General features: G+C 44.9%; 1 protein-coding gene across 35 annotated transcripts in view; it reads left to right on the top strand.

Annotated features, from left to right (window-relative positions):
* The window catches only part of HDAC4 (histone deacetylase 4), a 555,425-nt gene that overhangs the window by 410,796 nt on the left and 121,980 nt on the right, over positions 1 to 22,649 (top strand). For all 35 annotated transcript variants that reach the window (XR_015732045.1, XR_015732047.1, XR_015732046.1 and 32 more), the window contains one exon: positions 19,229 to 19,275. Coding sequence is in view for 26 of the 35 variants with exons in the window: in XM_087885457.1 (XP_087741583.1) it covers positions 19,229 to 19,275 (47 nt within the window). In the remaining 9 variants the exon portion in view is untranslated. The remainder of the gene's footprint in view (positions 1 to 19,228; positions 19,276 to 22,649) is intronic.

Raw genomic sequence — 22,649 nt, 5'->3', positions numbered from 1 at the left:
CGAAATGGACCCGGGGAAGGTGAAGGCAGTTCTCAACTGGCAACCCCCACGAACCCGTAAGCAACTTCAAAGCTTCCTAGGGTTTACAAACTTTTACAGACAATTCATCCCTTCCTTCGCTGAAGTTGCTCTCCCCTTGATAGAATTGCTAAAAACCGGTCCGTGTCCCACCAAGCCAACCCTTAGCTTGGACAATGGACTGTCAAAAATCCTTTGAACAATTAAAACGCCTATTCGCAGTGGAGCCAATCCTACAGCACCCTGACCCAAATAAACCATTTGTGGTTCAGGCGGACGTGAGTGATGTGGCGGTGGCTGCTGTTCTACTGCAAAGGAATGGCCAAAACGAACTAATGCCGTGTGCTTACGTATTGAGAAAGTTAACAGACCTTGAGCGCAGATGGATGGTATGGGAGAAAGAAGCTTTTGCAGTGCGATGGGCTCTCCTATCCTGGAGACACTTCCTAGAGGGGGTTAAGGAGCCTTTTGAAGTGTGGACTGACCACAAAAACCTCGAGGTGCTGAAGACCCCAAGAAAGCTTTCCCCCAAACAGGTTCGCTGGGGTCAGTATTTCAAATGCTTTAACTTTAACCTGAAATACATTCCGGGGGGGGGAGGGGGCGAAGAACCTGTTAGCTGATGCTCTCTCCCATAAGCCCCAGTTTGACAGCTGACGTGAAGAGATAGTTTAAGCCATGATCTCGGAAACTCAGCCAGCTGCCCAAGCCTGCACCAGAGTGCCATGGTTCCAACCTCCCCGAAGACAAGTTGACAGCAGGGCTAAAAGCGGCGCTCTCAAATGATTCCTGGTTCAAGGAAAACCAGATGGACCTAACCCTAAGGTTGGCATGGAAGGGGAGTAAGATTTATGTGCCCCACAGCGTGCGACTCCTGGTGCTAAAGAGGAGTCATGATTCTCAACTAGGGGGCCACTTTGGATTTTTAAAAACCCTTCATTTGACTAGGAGATAATTCTGGTGGCCAGAGATGAAAGCTGATGTGGAAGACTATGTGAAAAGCTGCGCCACCTGCGCCACCATGAAGTCCAAACAAGGGAAGCCCCCTGGGCTTCTCCAGACTGTGGCCGAACCCACCAAGCCCTGGGAGGAGATTGCAATGGACTTCATAGTTGAGCTCCCTGGCAGTGGAGGAACGAGGTGATTTGGACTGTCATTGATTTATTCTCCTAGCAAGCACACTTCACTGTCTGCAACGGACTACCATCGGCCAGGAAACTGGCAAAGCTTTTTGTGAAACATATCTACAGACTCCATGGGGTTCCAAGGAGAATAATATCAGATCAAGGGTTCCAGTTTACCGCTAAATTCTGGAAAGAGTTTCTACAGTCCATTGGGTCGTCCCAGGGGTTTAGCTCAGCTTTCCATCCATCGACTAACGGATCGGCTGAAAAATTGAACTCAATGGTGGGACAATACATTAGATGTTATGTAAATTATCAACAAGAAAACTGGGTGGACTTACTACCGTTCGCAGAAGTGGCTTATAATGCAGTATACAGCAGTACTGGGTTGACTCTTTTTCAGATAACTATGGGCATGGATTTTGTGCTGATGCCTGAGTTGCCTAGAGAGCCACCCACTTCCATGTCCCTAACAGAATGGATGACCTCATTGAAAAGGGGTTGGGAGAATACTAAGAAAGCTTTAGCTAAATCAGCGGAAAAATATAAGGCCCAGACCGAGAAACGCCGGTCTCTCCAACCACCTTTCCGAATAGGAGATAAGGTGTATTTGTCAACCAAGTACTTAAAATTGAGGTTACCTAGCAAGACGTTTGGACCCAAATTCATAGGTCCCTTCCCTTAGTGAAAGTGATTAACCCAGTGACTGTCCAACTTGGCTTCCCTCACCTATTAGGGAAAATACATCCAGTTTTCCACAATAGCTTATTGAAACCAACAAGAGAATCTAACTTAAGGCCCATGCCAGCTGCTCCCCCCCCCCATTTGGTAGTGCAAGTACCAAAGTCACTCATTATGAAGTGAAGAAGATCCTTGACTCTAGACTCTACAGGGGTCACTTACAATATTTGGCACACTGGAAAGGGTACCATTATCTGAAGCTACTTCGGTGAAAAGTTGGGATGTGAATGCTGATACTCTAGTGAAACAATTTCATGATAAGTTTCCTGAGAAACCAAAAGGTCCACCGGGGGGAGGGGGGAAGGGAGAGGAGGTTAAGGGGTCCTGTACAAGGTGTTAACCCCTTCTTTTGTATTTGTCTGTTTTATTTTCAGGATGTGTTTTTTTCTGCGGGGGGGGGACCCCTGTCAGCGTTGGAAGTCATATTATGTCGGAAGCTTCCATGCTGCCACCTTCTCATGTGTGGGAAAGTAGGAGGGGGATATAGTAGAGGGGTTGTTTGTAGACATAATAGCATTCTTCCTGTTGGTCAAGGTCAGGGCGATCCGGCATCTGGAGAAGGAGTGGTCAGGGTGCTGAGTCGAGATGGGACGGAGGTTGATTGGAGCATGTGATCAATGAGGAGTGAGGGGATGGTTTGGGGGTTTTTTATTTACTGAGGGAGAACCCGGACCTTTCAGATTCAGGTTTTCCCAGATGTGCCAGTTTACCTATTCTAGTAAAGAGAACTTTGAAAAATACTTGCTTCTGCGTCTTTACTCGGAGTTGGGGTTTTCTGGAACGTTGACACCCGCTTCTCCATCTCTGCAATAATCCATGAGTCTTTTGTGCTCCCTTGGTAGATCGGGTGAGCAGCCGGGGCTCAGGACCCTGGAGAGCTGCTCTGGTTAGCCTGGAGCGTTAAGGGGGAGTCAGTTTAATGTCAGCGTTCCAAGTAATGCACCCATAGAAAGCAGAATTCTGAGGCAGGTTCTCAAAGAACAATTTATTGGATACATCGTATTGGCACAACTGGTGAAAACTGACTCTGAAAGTTCCTACGGTTTTCACCTAATTAAAAAATGAAAGTTCCCCTTCCCCTTCCTTCATCAGTCACATTGTCCAATAGAGGTGCTGGCTGGTTGCTTGGTTACTCCACTCCTTCTCTCCCCAGCACTTGTTGGAATGTCTTTGGTTCCCACAAGAAAACTTTTTGTTTTGACTACAAACCCCAGCTACCTATTTTCCCCCTCCCTGTCTCTTCTTCTGTCTTGTGGCAACCCTGAAGCCTCAAAAATGGCCTCAGCTAGATTCGCTTCAGGGGCAGGCACTGGGCACAAGCTTTCCAATGGGGACAGGGGCTGTCCCAGTAAAAGGGAAGCGTTGCCAGTCTCTCCCCCTCCTCTCGTCCCTTTCTGAGCCTGGCCTTGCAGCCTGGCTTCCCTTTCACTGGGACCGCCCCCTCCCCCACGTGGGAAAGCCACGGCCATCAGCACTGCTGCCAAACTCTCTCCCTGGCCCATGGGGCCACCCTGGAAACAGCAAAGGGTTGGCGTCACCTTGGCCCAGTCCAGGCCAATTGTGCACTGATCTACAACTTGTGGCTGTCATCTGGGCCTGAATGCAGTTGGCCTTAGAGCTAACCCATTCAGCTGCCCTGGAGCCTGTGAGAGACCATCTCTCGCTCTTGCCCTCTGGGGGTGCGCACAGGAGATGGCAAGTGCTGGCATCCTGGGTGAAAGGGAAGCACTCAGAACACAGTCAGCCTGTGAGGCAAGATGATCCCCAGGGATGCCAGGCCCTGTACGCGCTCTCTGTCTCCTGTGTATGTGCCTAGGGGAGGAGCGGGGGTGGCACCTCGCTGGCTCCAGGCCGGCCTCACAGATCTAAGGCTGAATGCGTTCCAGCCCGGATGGCCACCGCCATGCCCGGTTGGCCTGGGATGGACTGAGGTGCTGCAGGCCAGTCCTTCGCTGTTTCCAGGGTGGCTCCATGGGCCAGATATAACTACATCGCAGGTTAGATCTGGCCCATGGGCCTTGGATTTGACACCTCTGCTCTAAGTAGTGAATCACCAACACAGTCCTTTTTTCTTTGGGGAAATTTGAGCTACTTTACTTATCACTGGAACATTTAACAAAATATTTTATTTTCAAGTGTGTTTGCATATTTCTTTCCTAGGAGAGGATATAAAATCAATTACTCAGTTCCAGAGAGAGCAAGAGGCTTCCTTCTCAGGTTTTTTGTTTTTAGCGTGATATGCTGCCCGTCCTCTTCAGCTTCCATGATTGGCTCGGTTTAGATAGAGATTTTTTATTCATCTTTCTTGCTGTGCTGTGTCTGGATAGAGACCCCAGAATTGAATAAGAGTTTGCCATGTTCAACATGTTCATCATTGGAATTCAGTGTCTAATGCAAGAGTGTCTGGAATTTAAGCAGTTTCTCTGAGATTTTTTTTTTTTAAAAAGAGTCAGGCCCAATATCATGTGTATTGACTGACTATAATAGAGAATCCATGCATGAAAGATGCTGCAAAGGTCATAAATGCATGCCTTAGTCAGCACCCCTATAACTTTCAACAGTTGCTGCACAAGGAAGTTGTAAGCTAGGTCTACCTGAACAGGCAATTTAATGACAATCCATCTCTAATTTCACCATAACATTTTCTTATATATTCATTGTCTAATACATTAAATAATGAAGGGGACATTACTCATTCTTGTCTCATTCCCTGCTCAGGGCTGAACTATTTATTAAGTACAGATTGTGTTATGATGTAATGGGGATGAACTCCACCCCTTAAAAGGCATAAAGCCCATGCTGCTATATACAGTGTTGTATGCCACCTCAGAGAAAGGTAAGAAGTCAGCCCAATTGATTTGTTGGTAATTGACAAACACCTCAAGTACTGCTCTATCATTGCGTTAGCTCAGGAGTGTCCAAACTTGGCAACTTTAAGACTTGTGGACTTCAACTCCCAGAATTCTTCAGCCAGCAAAGCTTTGGAGACTCCTGCGTTAGCTCATTCTGCCATCCCATTAGTACTTGGATGAAAAGCTGAACTAAACCCCTGGGAAGACCCAAGTACAAACTCCCTCCAGAATTTGGCTGTGAAGTGGACCCCTCAATCAGATATGATTCTCTTTGGGATTCCATGCAGTCAGTAGACATGCTTCAGGAACAGCTTTGACAGTTTGTGGGCTGAAGGGAGGCCAGAACAGGCAATGAAATGAGACTGTTTGAAAAAAGATCAATCACTGTCCAAATTATGGTGTTTCCCCCGCTTTCTGGGAGTTCCATGATAAAGTCCATTGCTATTTCCTCCCAGTGTCGTAACAGCTCGGCTACTTGTAACAGTCCCGGGGGCTTTCCAGGCCTTTTTTTCATTGCTGCACATATTGCGCAGCTTTTTACAAAGCTTTCAATGTCCTTTTTCATTGCTGGCCACCAAAATTGTCTTCATATCAGATGCCATGTTTTTAGAAATCCAAAGTGACCAGCTTGCTTGGCGTCGTGGTTTCTTTGCAGAACCTGGACACAGAGGGTGCTGGGGATGTATAATTTGGGACCTTTCCATGCCAACTCATCCTGGGAGATTAGGATTTGTTTGTTGTTGTTGTTGTTTTTTAAAAAAAAACAAATTTTATTTCATAGTCAGCATACATCATATACACTTAAACAAAAAATCAATCATATATATATATATATATATATATATATATATATATATATATATATATATATATATATATATATATATGTTTTTCTTCTAGCCAGGTTTTCCCTACGTAGCCAAGGTTTTTTTGTAGCTCCAGCTCAGTAGAATCTCATTTACTCGGTTCTGGGCTTTTTTCTTTTCTAACACCTAGCAAGCTCTCACTGCTAGGTGGGAGACCTAAATAGATAGATTTCTAGCTCGTTAGCTGTCATCAGTAGGCCACACCCATATCCTCCCTGTAAAGGCATAGTATCAATTTTCTTACTTCTTCGTAGGGTTTAGGTGTGTTTTTCTTCTAGCCAGGTTTTCCCTACGTAGCCAAGGTTTTTTTGTAGCTCCAGCTCAGTAGAATCTCATTAGAATCTCATTAGAATCTCAGTAGAATCTCATTAGAATCTCAGTAGAATCTCAGTAGAATCTCAGTAGAATCTCAAAAAAACCTTGGCTACGTAGGGAAAACCTGGCTAGAAGAAAAACACACATAAACCCTACGAAGAAGTAAGAAAATTGATACTGTGCCTTTACAGGGAGGATATGGGTGTGGCCTACTGATGACAGCTAACGAGCTAGAAATGGATCTATTTAGGTCTCCCACCTAGCAGTGAGAGCTTGCTAGGTGTTAGAAAAGAAAAAAGCCCAGAACCGAGTAGATGAGATTCTACTGAGCTGGAGCTACAAAAAAACCTTGGCTACGTAGGGAAAACCTGGCTAGAAGAAAAACACACATAAACCCTACGAAGAAGTAAGAAAATTGATACTATGCCTTTACAGGGAGGATATGGGTGTGGCCTACTGATGACAGCTAACGAGCTAGAAATGGATCTATTTAGGTCTCCCACCTAGCAGTGAGAGCTTGCTAGGTGTTAGAAAAGAAAAAAGCCCAGAACCGAGTAGATGAGATTCTACTGAGCTGGAGCTACAAAAAAACCTTGGCTACGTAGGGAAAACCTGGCTAGAAGAAAAACACACATAAACCCTACGAAGAAGTAAGAAAATTGATATATATATATATATATATATATATATATATATATATATATATATATATATATATATATATATATATATATATATAAAATATATATTTCCCCCCCCTCCCTTTCCCTCTCCTATCCCAACCCCCACCCCACTCCCCGGACTTCCCAGAACAAATACAAGGTAAAAACATTTAACAAACCTTAATAAAAGATCCCACAAACTAACTATCTATAGATTTATCTATCACTTGTACTTTAACTCTCCTTGTTCAAAACAAAATATAACTTTTCTTGCTTAAAGGTAGTTAATCCCAATTAATTCAACAATAAACAAAACCAACTTGTTCCTCCACAGAATAACATTAATGTAAAACAAAATATACAATTTAAAGCCCTTGAAAATATATTGAGAAATCTATAACCTTAAATTCAACATCCAAAAGAAAGTTTCTTTTTTAATCCATTACTTGAAGTAATTTTTAAATATAATCCATCCAATCATAACCATACAGATCATATCCTTAATAAAAATTAATCATGTCTTGAATACCAATACAATCATAAATAAAAAAAATTTCAAAACCAAAAAAATCATATCCTTAATAAAAAATTAATCATGTCTTGAATACCAATACAATCACCTCCACAGAATAACATTAATGTATATAACCTTAAATTTAACGTAATCCATCTAATCATAAGTAAAAAAATTTCAAAACCATACAGATCATATCCTTAATAAAAATTAATCATGTCTTGAATACCAATACAATTATAAAAATTCACGTTTATATAACAGTTGAAACATCCAGTCATAAATAAAAAAAAATTTCAAAACCAAACAAATCATATCCTTAATAAAAATCTTGAATACCAATATAATCATTCACCATGTTATCCTGCCTAACAAAGAGGAATAAAATTCTTCCACTTCCATTTCCCCCTGGTTTTTTTCCGAGCCTTCTTCTTCCGCTTTATTCCACCATCTTTTATTTTTATAAGCTTTTGTGTATTCAACTGTAATTTTATCTTCCAATCCTGTGCAGCTCGCAAAGTAATTCCTTTTAAGAAACACACCTCTTTAATTAGGATTAAAAATCCATTTTTATAAAGAAATTGTAATGTTCCGTTTCTAATCCTTCTTGATATCTTGAAAATCCAAGCTTCTCCCGGCACTTTTCCTCTCATCTGCATCAAAACCTCTGGATAGATCTCTCTCCATATCTCCGGATTAACCTCCTTCAAGCCCATCAGATTATTCATAATTTGGGAAACATCCTTTCCATGTTCCTCAGGCGCTTTTACTTGAATTACTTCTTCCTCCTCCTCTTTCAACATTGCAACTTTATTATCAATTTGAGTAATAAACTTCTCAAAGATCTCATCCAGTCTTTCCGTAAATGATTTTTGCCATGCTCCCAAAAAATCCACTGTCAGTGTTTGTACATTTGCTGAATTGCTGTGCTGAGAAACCTCCATTCTCTTCAATAATCTTTGCCTCTGCCATCTTTTCTTATGCTGCAAACTTAAATTCCCACTTCATTCAGCAAAGCTTCAAAGTACTGACAGCTATAACGACCTTAACAAACGCAAACAAGCTTTAACAATCACTTTCTTCTTAGACTTCCGTTCTCTATCAGCGCCATTTTGGATCTCTTTAAAACTTTTACTCGAATCTGAAAGGACTCATTATTCATCAGAGTTAAAGGAAAGAAAAATACTTGCGAGAAGCTCTCCTGTTTTGTTCTGCCTGTGTAAAAATCAATCCTTGAAATCACTTGTTTCGCAGGGATGGTCGTGGCGCCTTGTTCCTGGAGCTGCTTTCCAGGTGTTTGGGGAGCCCTCACCCTCTGCACCTCCAGGATTAATCCTGGAGGTTTTGGGGGGCTCTACCCTATACACCTGAGTACTCACCTCCCCCTCTTTGCCCGAGGGAGAAGTTCCAGCCGCCAAAACGGCTGATTTACACTGTTTTGGCGGTTTTACAGATCCCGGGGTTAGGAGCTCACAAAGGAGCTGCAGCGGCACCGGCGCTGCCAGCAGAAGTCCAGGATTTGTTTGTTGTTGAATAACCGCTTGAGTTTCTCAAATGCTTCCTGGCACTCCACAGTGCACTCTAGCAGTTGGCTGGGCCATGGTTCCCCCCTCCCCCGGCTTTTCCTGTCTTTAGCACTTCAGTGATTGGCAGGACTGCTTTGGTGAAGGAGGGGATGAACTGCCGGTAGAAGTTTGCAAACCCCAAAAAGCTTCTGGGTTCAAGGGGGTTGCCACTCCAGGATGGCCTTTACTTTTCCTGGATCCATTTCTACCCTCTCGCTTGATACTCAATAGCCTAGGTAGTCAAGGGAAGTCTTATGGAACTCACATTTTGACAATTTAGCATATAGGTTTGCAGCCAGGAGCTTTTTCAGTACCTGGCGGATCAGTTTGATGTGCTCCTGCATCGTTTCAGTGAAGATGAGGATGTCATCTAAGTATACTAAGACCCCCTCATGTAGCACCTTGTTGATGAGTTGCATGAAAACCGCAGAGGCTCCTTGGAGCCCAAATGGCATTACTTTGAATTGGAAGCTCCCCAGTAGGCAGTTAAATGCAGTTTTCCATCCATCTCTTTGATCCTCATTCTGTAATATGCTCCCTCAGGTCTAGCTTGGTGAAGATCTTCCTCTTTGCTAGATTTATTTATTTATTTATTTATTTTATTATATTTCTATACTGCCCTTCTCCTGCGGGACTCAGGGTGGTGCAAAGCCGAGATAAAACATAACATATAAAATTTAAAAAACAGGTTAAAAACAATTAAATAATTTCGGCCCAGTAATTAAAATAACCCAATTAAAACCAAATTCAATTAAAACTGAGAGGATGGGATCAAGCCAGCCCAGCTAGATGGAACAAGTGTGTCTTCAGGGCCCGACGAAAAGTCCGGAAGTCTGATATCGTGCGTATCTCAGGGGGCAGGTCATTCCAGAGGGCAGGTGCTGCCACAGAGAAGGCTCTCCCCCTGGGGGTCGCCAGCCGGCACTGCCTGGCCGACGGCACCCTGAGGAGGCCCTCTCTGTGTGAGCGAACCGGTCGGTGGGAGGCTATCGGCGGCAGAAGGCGGTCTCGCAAATACTCCGGCCCTAAGCCATGGAGCGCTTTAACCAACACCTTGAAGCGCACCCGGAAGACCACAGGAAGCCAGTGCAGCTCGCGCAGGAGAGGTGTTATATGTGAGCGCCCCGTTGCTCCCATAATCCCCCGCACAGCCGCGTTCTGGACCAACTGCAGCCTCCGGGTGCACTCCAAAGGGAGCCCCATGTAGAGAGCATTGCAGTAGTCCAGGAGGGAAGTGATGAGTGCTTGAGTGACCGTGCGTAGGGAGTCCCGATCCAGAAAGGGACGCAACTGGCGTATCAGGCGAACCTGATAAAAAGCCCCCCTGGCCACGGCCGTCATATGCTCTTCTAAAGACAGCCGTGCGTCCAGGAGGACGCCTAAGTTGCGAGCCCTCTCCGTGGGGGCCAGTGATTCGCCCCTAATAGCCAGCGATGGCACCAGCTGGCTATATTGGGACGCCGGAAGCCACAGCCACTCGGTCTTGGAAGGGTTGAGTCGGAGCCTGTCTCTCCCCATCCAGGCCCGCACAGCCTCCAGGAACTGGGACATCACTTCAAGGGCATCGTTGGGGTGGCCTGGGGTGGAGATGTACAGCTGAGTGACGTCAGCGTACTGATGGAACTCCACCCCAAAGCCACGGATGATCTCACCCAGCGGCTTTACATAAATGTTGAACAGAAGGGGCGAGAGGACCGACCCTTGTGGCACCCCACAAACAAGGCGCCTCAGGGTTGACCGCTGCCCCCCTGTCAACACGGATTGCGACCGGTCCGAGAGGTAGGAGGAGAACCACCGCAGGACGGTGCCCCCCACCCCCAGCCCCTTCAACCGGTGCAACATGATACCATGGTCGATGGTATCAAAAGCCACTGAGAGGTCTAACAGGACCAGGATAGAGGAACAACCCCTATCCCGAGCCCTCCAGAGATCATCCACCAACGCGACCAATGCTGTTTCCGTGCTGCGCCCAGGCCGGAAACCGGACTGGAGCGGGTCCAGATAGACAGCTTCATCCAGGTACCGGGGAAGTTGCCGCGCTACCACACTCTCAACAACCTTCGCAACGAAGCGAAGGTTGGAGATTGGACGATAGTTAGCCAAAATAGCCGGATCCAGGGAGGGCTTCTTGAGGAGGGGCCTCACCACCGCTTCTTTCAAAGCGGTCGGCAGGACCCCCTCACTCAGAGAAGCATTAACAATCCCCTGGAGCCAGCCTCGTGTGACCTCCCGGGAAGCCAGTACCAACCAGGAGGGACACGGGTCCAATAAAAATGTGGTCGCGTTCAGCCGTCCCAGGATCCTGTCCACATCCTCGGGAGCAACAGGATCAAACTCCTCCCAGATAACACTCTCAAGACCTGCCTCAGTCATCCCGTCTGGACTTACCCAGTCAGAGGCCAGGCCTTCCCGAATCTGAGCGATCTTGTCATACAGATACTGCACAAAGTCCTCAGCTCGACCCTGCAAGGGATCATCCCACGCTTCCAGATGAAGGAGGGAGCGGGTCACCCTAAACAGGGTGGCTGGGCGATTATCTGATGACGCGATAAGAGCGGCAAAATAGCTAGATTTCGCTGCTTTTATCGCCACTAGGTAGGTCTTAATATGAGACCTCACCAGTGTTCGGTCGGATTCGGAGCGGCTGGTCTTCCAACTACTCTCTAGGCGTCTTTTCCGGCGCTTCATCTCCCTCAGCTCCTCAGAGAACCAAGGAGCTAGGTGAGTTCGGTGCCAGGTCAGAGGCCGCAAAGGCACGACCCGGTCCAAAGCCCCGGCGGCCGCACTATCCCAGGCGGCCACCAGGTCTTCAGCCGAGTCATGAGCCAGAGTCTCAGGAAATGGCCCAAGCTCCGTCTGGAACCTATCAGGATCCATCAGGCACCTGGGGCGGAACCACCTGGTCGGTCCCGCCTCCCTGCAGCGAGGTGCAGCAGTTAGAAAGTCCAGTCGAAGGAGCGAGTGGTCAGACCATGACAAGGGTTTGATGACTATATCCCCTATATCAAGGCCACTCAACCACTGACCAGAGACAAAAATCAAGTCCAGAGTGTGTCCACCTATGTGAGTAGGGTCATGAATTAACTGAGTAAGGTCCATGGCCATCATGGAAGCCATGAACTCTCGAGCCACCTCAGACGTTTCACCGATAGATGGCAGGTTGAAATCCGCCATGACTAAAAGTCTGGGGGTACCAACCGCCACCTCGGCTATGACGTTGAGCAGCTCGGGCAGGGCCGTTGCCACGTGGCAGGGAGCCAGGTACGCGATCAACAAGCCCATCTGTACTCCATGGCCCCACTTCACAAAAAGGGACTCACATCCGGCTATCTGTGGAACAGTGGTCTCCCTCGGATCAAGACCTTCATTTATAATAACCGCCACACCCCCGCCCCTGCCCTGGGCTCTTGGCTGATGGAATGCACGGAAGCCTGATGGGCACATATCTACGAGGGGGACTCCCCCCTCTTGGCCCAACCAGGTCTCCGTAATACCTGCCAGGTCCGCTCCCCCCTCTTGAATAAGATCACAAATGAGGGGGGCTTTATTTACCACGGACCTGGCATTGCACAACAGCAGCCGAAGGCTCAGGCCCTGAGAGACTGAACAGCCTGGGGCGCGAGAAGAGCTATGGGGACCGGGGCATGCCACCGCTCAAAGATAGCGAGTGCACACCCCCACCACATGATACGGCCCCCTGCTCCCGCCATATCTGCCCCTCCCACTCAATGCGTTGATGGAAAAGCCCTCAACAGAATGGACTCTAATGTCCCCCTTACCCCCGGAATCCGCACCCTCCATGGCCCCATTGACAGCTGGGCCGGACCCCTCCCCCCGCGGGTTAACCCCCAAACCCACACAACCCTCCCGCCCCTTAAAATCCCTTAAAAATCTATCAAAAAGTTTCCCTAAAAAACCCCTCAGCCAACATGTCCTTCATTAGGGGGAGGAGGTACATGTTCTACACACACACACACACACACACACACACACACACACACACACCGTTTATTCCCCTAAAATCAACACATTATCCCTATGGGAGTAGCCACATGGGATTTTGCCGGTTGGATGAAACTCTTTGTCCTAGGTTTTTGTCGATGTAGTCCCTCAGCTTCTTCATTTCCTTTGGGGTCATGGAGTATATTTTTTTGTTTGGGGAGTTTCACGCTTGGCAGGATCTCAGTTGCATAGTTAGTGGGGTGGTGGAGGTTTAGCATGTCACATTCTTTCTCACTGAACATCTGCTAGTTCCCAGTACATTTTGGGGATTAGCTGGGTCCCTGGCGGTTGCTCAGATGTGGCTATCAGGAACTTGTTTCCTTTAGGAGCTGTCCAGTGCTGGACAGCTCCTCCCTCCTGGCTGCTTTGAGGAGGGAGAAAGACTATTCCTAACCTCATTTTCCTCTCTCCCGCTTCCCACCAAATCGTTGGGCTCCATTTGTCAAGCTAGGATAGTCCCAGAATTACTGTCTCAGTTATCTTTGGGACCATCACGAATTGGATAATCTCCCAATGTTGGCCCATCTCTAGCCACACTAGCTCAGTGAGGTGCATTGTGGAAGAACCTATCAGTGATCCATCGACCTGCTTGAACCTCAGGGCTTGGGACAATCTCCTCGCTTCAGCACCGTTGGTAGGCTAATTAGGCACTAGGTGCAACCTGAGTCTATTAGGGCATCCACCTCTCCCTGAACTCCTGACTTTGGCCCCATGATTTTAGTGGCAAAGGAGCAGATGGCTTCACTTACCATCAGGTCGCCTTCACCCTCATCTTTACCGTCATAGGAAGCGGGCTGCTGGTCTCTCTCAGCCAGAGTTCCCTCTCCCTCACTTGAGGGAGAGGAGACCTCAATGCAGTGGTGAAATCCAAATTTTTTTACTACCGGTTCTGTGGGTGTGGCTTGGTGGGCATGGTGTGGCTTGGTGGGCATGGAAGGATACTGCAAAGGAATCCTGCAAAATCAAACATTCCCCAGTTTGGCGCATCTTCATCATGGAATTTTATCACCCACTCTGCAGCTTCCCCCTCTAGGTTAGCGGCCACGGCATTCACCATCACCAATGGTGATGCCACCAATCACTGGCCTACCCACTTCCAATGGGTAGGCTGGGGCATAGCAGTCTAGATGAGCCCACACCTGGTTGAGGAAAAATGCCAATTTCTCCAGGTCTCTGTCAAACATGGCCTTTATTTTTGGCGGGTCTACTGGTGGCAGAGGAGGAGTGGGTGCCCATGGACTAGGGAACCAGCCAGGGCCTGGGTAGTAGGCCCACAGAGAGCACCCAGCCCAGCCAGGAGGAACCCAAGGCTGCCGAGTCAGGCTTGCTACTTATTGCTGTTGCAGGGGGCTCGGGCTTGCCACTTGTCACAGGGGCTTTGTCTCAGTCCCTGGCTTGCTACTGCTGCGGTCTGAGGGGGTAGACTGGCCACCTGGGATGCCATGGTCAGGCTCAGGTTCCAGCGCATTAGGAGTGGCTGGGCAGCCCTAGCCACTATCACTAAAAGTGGCCCAAGTCGGTGCATCGGTTCTGTTCTCCGGATCTCCATGTGCTCGAATCTGCCCCTCAGCTGCTCAACCAACGGGCTGTGGAGAGCGGTCAGGTAGCCTCATTCTCTGTGCTCATCCCACTCAGCTGTTCTCTTTGCCTTTCATCTCGGGAATAGGGCAGCGGGCGATTGAAGGGACATCAGTGGGAATTCTGCTTCTGTGCCTTGGGAGCTCTCCTGCGCCAGGCTTCTCCCTCTGCTCGATAGAGGTCCTTGGTCTCTAGGGCAGCTTCTCATGCCGTTGGCGTTTCGGTCTTTTCTGCATGGATCTTCAGCCTGACTGCTGTGGGGGAGGGCCTCTTCCGCAGCTTAACCTGTCGGCTACGCTACCCCTGCTGGGGCTGCACTAGGATTGGCAGCTGCTTCCCCTGGCTTCTCCATCTCCAAACCTTCCCTGAGTCTTCCACATCCACGCGATGCTGTTGGGTGGGCGCCCTGGGCTCAGGACCCTGGAATGGGTGCCCTAACTTCAGGGCAAGGTTAGGAGAGTTGGTTTAATGTCAAGGTTCCAACTAACAAACCCAAGCAAATCAGAACTCTGAGACTAGGATCCTCCTCAAAGCTCTTCTTTATTGAGTACATCATATTGGCACAGCTTCAAAGGAAAACCAACTCTAAATCTTTCCCACAGTTTCAGTATAATTAAAATAGGAAATAACCCCATCCCCCAAGTGTCACAAGTCACATTGGCCAATTAGGTTAATTGGTGGGTCCTCCAGACACTCCTTCCACAATCTTATCCATTGCCAGTAGAGATGACCTTGGTTCTCATCAGAAAGCTCTCTGTTGTGTCTAATAAGGTATTCCAAACTCCCTTCCCCTCTGTGTGGCAACTGAGGAACAGAAAAATGGCTGCTGCCAGGTTCGGTTCAAAGTTGACACCTAGTTGACAAGCACCCAAAGTGCAGTCATGTGACGGGGAGGGAGTTGACTGTTGGAGCTTCAAATTCTAATTGTAGGTCTGTCAGAACTTTGAATGGTCACTTAGCATTTGGGTAGTAAGTTGAGGACTAGTGTGTATTCCATTTTTTAATGTATTTATTTCCATTATATGCTTTCTTTACTGCATTCAGCATCCAACTTTCAATTCCATATTGCAAATCATGCTATAATTCAATTATTCCCTTAATTATATGCTTTAAATAAACAATATATATTAAATTTAGTTTCACACATTTATGCATTTCCTAGCAACCTGCTAAAGATCAAAAATCTTGTTTGAACATCTTGTTCCAGTATAAAACCTCACTTAGACTACCCAATTTTCACTCATTGTCATCTCTCAGACATTTTTAATATTCAGTCAGAATTTTATCAAAAATCATCCTTGGTATGCTTAACAAATTACTTCTGTAGAGAAGACCATCGTATTTCATCTTCCATCAGCAAAAGTTAAAAATAGCCCAATGATTCTATTCCAACAGAAAAAGTGGCCTCCCACACTCGTTGGCTATTAGTTCCATACAGAAAACCAGATCCAAAGTCTATGTAGCTGCATGTGTTAGACCAAATGTTGTCTGATATAGGTTTTTTTATTTATTTATCAAACTTTTATGCTACTCATCTCATTGAAGGCAACTCTAGGGAGGTTACAGAAAGTACAGAATAAAACATTAAAACAAAATATTAAAGTTAAAATTCAATTGAAATAAAACTAAGCAGGGTGGAGAGGGCAGGAGCAAAATGTGTACAGGGAGGAGATGGGGTATCCTCTACTCTAGTAGCTACCTCCAACATGCCATTGGGATACCAGATTTGTTGACATAGCCATGTCTTCAAGGCCTTTTGGAAGACCAAAAGGGTGGGAGTGGATCTGATTTTAGGGGAAAGAGGTTCCAAAGGGCTGGAGCCATAGCAGAAAAGGCTCTTCTTCTGGACCCACCAGCCAAAATTCCTTGGCTGAAGGGGTCCATAGCATGCCTGTTCAGCAAGCATAGATGGGGTGAGCTAATCCCATTAGGGTGACTTGGTTTCTCAGGTGTCAAATGTTTAAAAGGACAGAGTACTGAGCTTTGCATGCCACAAATGACTGTTAATAGACCTCTCAATCCCTATTCACATCAATTGGGATCGGCCTTAGAGAAAGGAACTGAACTGCAAGTGCAAGACTGCTGCCCAGTCCCAAACTAAGCAGCTGGCCTAAATGAGTATTGTATCGAAACCTGCTGAGAGACCATGGAGAACAGAATAGATGCACTCTCCCCATCTCACTCTCACCAGAGATCATCCACAAGTGCAAGTGCAACCAATGCTGTTTCTATCCTATAATCAGACCTGAAACCTGTCTGGAAGAGGTCTAGATAATCTGTTTCATCCAGGACCCTCTGAAACTGCCAAACAGCAATCTTCTCTACCATTTTCCCTAGAAAGGGAAGGTAGGAGACTGGATGGAAGTTGTCCAGACAGGTGGGATCAAGAGATGGTTATTTAAAGGGAGGGGGGACCAAAGGTTCTGATAATATCCCTTCTGCAGTGAAGAATGTATCACTACCTGAACCCACCTGACTGTCATCATTTTGGAGGTTTTCACCAACCAGGAGGGACAGAGATCTAATTGATATGTGGTTCACTGACAGCATTGAAGACCCTGTCCACTTCATCATGTCCAACAAAATCAAATTGTTCCCAGTTAATCTGAAATGCACTATACATGGGCTCCAACTGGGACAAATTTGAGTGACTTTATCCATCAGGTATTTCACAAATTCCTCTTCAGGGCCCTGAAAATTATCACCTGAGCCCTCCTGTCCCTAGAGGGACTGCAATTCTGAACAGGGCCACTGGGCAACACTGTGCAGACACAATAAGGGCAGAGAAATCAGGGTCTTTCACTACTTAAACCACAAGATAGGCCTAACTGCTGCTCTAAATTGTGTCCAGTTGGATTCATCCCTCATTTTACTCCAGTGGCCCTCTAAACATCTCTTGACTCTTTTCAGAACTCACAGTTCCTTCCTCCATGAACCAGGGGGGAGTGTCAGAAGTGATGGGTCAAGACAGGCCACACAGGCATGATCCTGTCCAAAGCCTTGGCTGCCCTTTGGTTCCAGGACATAACCAGAACTTCAGCAGGACCATGTGGTAATCCCCCAGGATATTTCCCAATTCCCTGTGGAGCTCATTTGGGTCCATCAGTTGCTGGGGACAGACTACTCAAATGGGTCCAACCTCCTACATAATAGAATCTCAAGAACATCAGGGCATGATCCCACCATGGTGGGATATAACATTAGATTCCCCATCTAATCATGTTGCCCTTCTTCTGACTAGATCATATCTGGTGTGTGACCACTGTCCTGGGTTGAATCCAGGATGATTTAGGGTAGGCCCATGGCCAACATGGTGACCATAAATTTCTGGGCCCATGGCCAACATGGTGACCATAAACTTCTAGGCCCAACCCAGGGATAGTAAGTTCAAGTCTCCCAGGACCATAAGTTTGGGGAACACCACCACCAACTCTGAGATGGCCTCCAGCAGCTCAGGCAGGGAGGTTGCTATGCAGCAGGTAGGCTAGTGCACTAGCAGCAATCCCAACTGATCCCATGAGCTCACAATCAAAAGACCTGAGAAGCAAGGCCCCTAAAAGCCAAGAGGGATTCTTGGACCTCTGCTGCCCCCCTTCATTCCCTGCTTTGGGATCTTGGTTTGTGCCAAACCCTAAACTTAGGGTCCCCGGCTTCTGAGTCAGCCAAGTCTCAGTGAGGCATGCCAATTTGATTCGCTCCCCTTCTCAGTGAGGGATAAGGGGACCCTCATTATTGACTGATCTGACAAACCCCCAGGCTCCCATGGATATGTTGTCCAATGGCTGAGAGTGAGCTCAGGGTTGGAACATGCTACCAATACTACACATTCGGAGCATCTTCTCCTGTAACGGCCTGCCTTCTAGTCTTGTAACATCCCATGCCCATCACCATGTTAATATGATGTCCTGCCCCACAGCCTCATCAGGCGATCATCCTCCAACCTTACGGTTGACAGGTAGTTATGAAGTGCTGAAAACAACTAATCTTGACTATGTAAATATTCTTCAAAATGACACATCTTGAGTCGTCAGTCATTTCTGTCATCTAAGACTCTTATATGGTGTTAAAGAGTTTATCTACTGAATTATGTTCCTGTCTGCTAATTCCTGTTCTAAATAGGAATAAATAAAGTTGATGGGATACTCAATCAAAGAGAAACAATTCTTCTAGACTACTGTTATTTTCTTCCTCCGTCCAATCACAGTTACAACATTGCAAGCATATAATATTTGGGAGAGTATTTTTTCAAGAAAAAGTCACCAAGTTGAAAAAGTCAGTTTAGATAATCTGGTAGTTATAATATCCATATACTGAAGTGATCCCAATATTACTGAAGCATAAGGGAATACAAAAGATGTTTAAACTGGCACTTTTGAGAGCAAATCTTTATCACATTTACTGCTGTACACTTCACTGTACTTATAGAGTGGTCCCAACTTCTAGAGAAGTTTCTCCTGACATTCCTTGAATCTCACTGAAAGTCTAAGCTCTTGCCACTTGCCACTGAAGAAATATTCAAAAGGGATTGTTCCCTTTTGCAGGCAGGTTGGTACCTTCTTCAGGCAATATTCTATATCCTTTCCCTAGGAATATGATATTCTTAACTACATCAATTTCAGCCTGTTTAAAACTTAAAACTTTCTGGCCAACTGAGTTTTTAAGCTGATTTATTCATGAGGAGAAGATTGTAGGTAAAAGAGCAAGTTGATTTTAAAATATCAATATCAAATATTTTTCTTTTCTTAAGAGTTTAAAACTTTTGATCTCTACTTTAGGTGTTTGACATTAAAGACCCAATCCAAATTCTCTATAGACTTGCTCCAGAAAGGATGCAACTGAGTCAAGTTTAGAGACTGAGATAATCAGTGTCACATTCAGCAACTAATATTACTGTAGGAATGGATAGTTTTGATGACAAATTTTTATATTACTTCCAAATCACATGTATTTTGTAATTTTAACAATGTTTTACTCTACTCTGATTCCTCCAGGCTCTCTAACATCACTGTTTGTCAGGCTTCCATGTGGTGGCATTGGGGTAAGCATTTTTTCTTATTTGATCAAGTAATGCAGCAAGTCTTGATTAAACATATTGATTAAACTGACTAAATATACAATTCTCATTTTTATTATAGAACTATACTATAGAACTCATACACTAGTGACCAAAATTGTGGAAACTTTTTGGGAAAAGTGTATTTTTGAGGTTTGATGGCTAACAACACCACTTTTTTTTTTTTTTTTTGAGTTTCAAGATAATCATATTCCACTGCTGGAATGGCCTGGGAATAGCCCAGACCTTAACCCAATTGAAAATCTATGGAGCCGACTAAAGAAACTTGCTAGTCAGAAGCAACCCAGCAATAAAACCCAGCTAATAGAAGCAATCATTCAATCTTGGTTTCACATTATAACAGCTGCAGAACTAAAAGACTTGGTTTACTCCATGGGAAGACATTGTAAAGCCGTAAGTCATGCTAAAGGTTACCCAACTAAGTATTAACTAAGGTGATAATTTTTGTATATCTCATTTTTTCTATGTGTTTCACTTTTCTTCTTTATACTGTAACTGCTATTCTAATAGCAAATCCTTCATAAAAGTTATTGCATTACATTCTTGATTAAATTATCTTTCCATTGATATATAATTTTAAGGTACTACTCCAAAAAAAAAAAGTGGTGTTATTTGCTAGTTTAGAAAAAACACTTTTCCCAAAAGGTTTCGACAATTTTGCCACTACTATATGTGTAGAACCCCAAAGTTCTATAAATTTTGGGGTAAACACTCTATTCAATAAATATTATACATAACTGAAATATTTCCATCTCTATTGAGGCTCCCTATTTCACAAAGACTTGTTCATATCAGAGGAAGCACATAATTTTGTTCCAAGTAATGTTTCATATTGTTTCATTATTTCATATCAACATGCTGTTTTGAAATTTTGCTTTTTTTTTTCAATAAAGAAGCTTTATTGTAATTAGAAGTGTGAAGAGACTCCATGCATTTTGTTTTTAAATATACATCTGGTACTTTGGCTTCTCTGATGATTCTTACATTTAAGATTCACACTACCTATATAATTTATCTCAAATCTTAAAAACAACATCAACATAGTAATTACAAATTATGTAAATTGTTCAGGCCTCAAAATAGATTTTGACTCAGAATGAACTAAGACTTGCAACAAATGTAAAAAACAATAAAAAATGTTTCTTTCAACATGGAAAAAACAAGAAAAAAGTCAAGGAAACAATTTGTCCACTAATGGGAGGAGAAGCCAAGGAAATAATGAGCATTAGAGAGAAAGCAGAGCTTCTTAATTCATTCTTTGCATCTGTCTTCACACAAAAAGAAAAAAATACCCCAACCTACCAAAAACAGAACCATAAAAGACAGACTAGGAACAGAAATTAAAGTAGGCAAGAAAATAGTAAGAGATTAGGTTTCAAATCACTAGGACCTGATGGATTACATCTCAGAATTCTGAAGCAGCTGGCAGTCATGATCTCGGAACCATTGAAACCATATCTTGACCAAGATCCTGGTGCACCAGGGAATTACCAGAGAACTGGAAAAGTAGTGACGTGGTTCCCATATTCAAAAAAGGGAGAAAAATTGATCCAGAAAATCACAGACCAATCAGCCTGACATCAGTATCTGGGAAGATACTGGAAAAGATATCAAGCAACAGAGGGAAAGGGATCTTGGAGTCCTAGTGGACAATCACTTAAATATAAGCCAGCAGTGTGCTGCAGTCACCAAAAAAGTCAATGCAATCCTAGGCTGCATTAACAGAGGAATAGAATCAAGATCATGTGAAGTGTTAGTATTGCTTTATAATGCCTTGGTGAGACCACACTTTGAGTATTGCATCCAGTATTCGTTGCCACAATTTTAAAAAGATGTTGAGACTCTGGAAAGAGCGCAGAGAAGAGCAACAAAGATGATTAGGGGGCTGGAGGCTAAAACATGAAGAACAGTTGCAGGAATTGGGTATGTGTGGTCTACTCTACTGAAAAGAATGGCTAGGCGTAATATGATAAAAGTGTTCCAATATTTGAGGGACTGCCACAAAGAAGAGGGCATCAATCTATTTACAGCACTAGAAGGCAATGGATGGAAAGTAATCAAGGCGAGAACCAACTTAGAACTAAGGAGAAATTTCCTGATAGTGAAACAATTAACCAGTGGAATGGCTTGCTTTCAGAAGTTCTGTGTGCTCCATCACTGGAGGTTTTTAAGAAGAGATTAGATAGCCATTTCACTGAAATCGTATAGGGTCTCTTGCTTGTGCAAGGAGTTGGATTAGAAAACCTCCAAGATCCCTTCCAACTCTGTTATTCTGTTAAAGTTCAGCTCCAGCCCCTTCAGCACAGCTCTGCTTTGACCACCACATCAGTAGCATCTGAAGATGAAGCCTCACTCTTACATTTTCAGTTTTCTAAATAACAGAACATTGGAGAATTTATCTACTCCATTTAAGAATCACCCAATCTGCTTCTTCCAGTGTGAATGTAAATTATTTCATGTGGGTGAATGTTGTTTATTATCTCTTACGACTATAAAACCTGCGTTTCTACAGTTAGTCTGTGAAATAATCTAACTCTCATAGGTAAATTTTTTTTAAAATAAATGGGGAAATAGATAATTCCCACTTATCTTTTGTGATTTTTAATGGCACTCAGACACCAACTAGGATACAGCTTCCTGTCCCAAGTCAGATCTGATCCTGTTCAACATCTGGTTTTACAAATCAGTTTCATTTTTGCCCAGTATAATACTTCTTGGTGCGTATAGTACGTCAAATGTAATAGTAACTCTGTCTCCCTTTGTATGCAGTGGCTTCTGCCTTAATACTTAACAGGTTTTCCTGGTTCCAGCCTATTGTGAAGCACATAGCTGGCAATCCCATTATTTATCGATACATGTTTGTTAGGAATAAAATTTTAATGAACATACACTTGTACAACATCCAGTGCTACTAATATTCTAATAGGAGGGTCTAAGGCAGGGGTGAAATCTACTTACCTTCCTTACCGGTTCAGAAGTGCACATGCCGCACGCACGCGCTCGCTTTGCTCACGCACACGCATCACATGCGTGCGTGCACCCTCTGCGCATGCACAAAAGCTGTGCATGCACAGAGGTAAAAACACATTACTTCCTGGTTAAAACCAGGAAATAATGACACCCTGGCAGGTGGGCGGAACCTCGCACCACCATCACTATCAGTTCTCCGAATCACCTGCCACAATCTCTACCGGATCGCCTGATCCGGTCTAAACCAGGAGGATTTCACCCCTGATCTAAGGCTTTTTTATTAGATACATTGCAGTTCAAGAGCCTTGGTTTAAAAGAGCCAGTGGTTTAAAAGCACCCTGTTATTAACACAGCTGCCTGCAATTACT

Source organism: Pantherophis guttatus, chromosome 1, assembly GCF_059756535.1.
Source record: "Pantherophis guttatus breed Tessera chromosome 1, ASM5975653v1, whole genome shotgun sequence".
Lineage (NCBI taxonomy): Eukaryota > Metazoa > Chordata > Lepidosauria > Squamata > Colubridae > Pantherophis > Pantherophis guttatus.
Note: the sequence above shows the minus strand (reverse complement) of the source record. Positions and strands in the feature narration are given on the sequence as shown.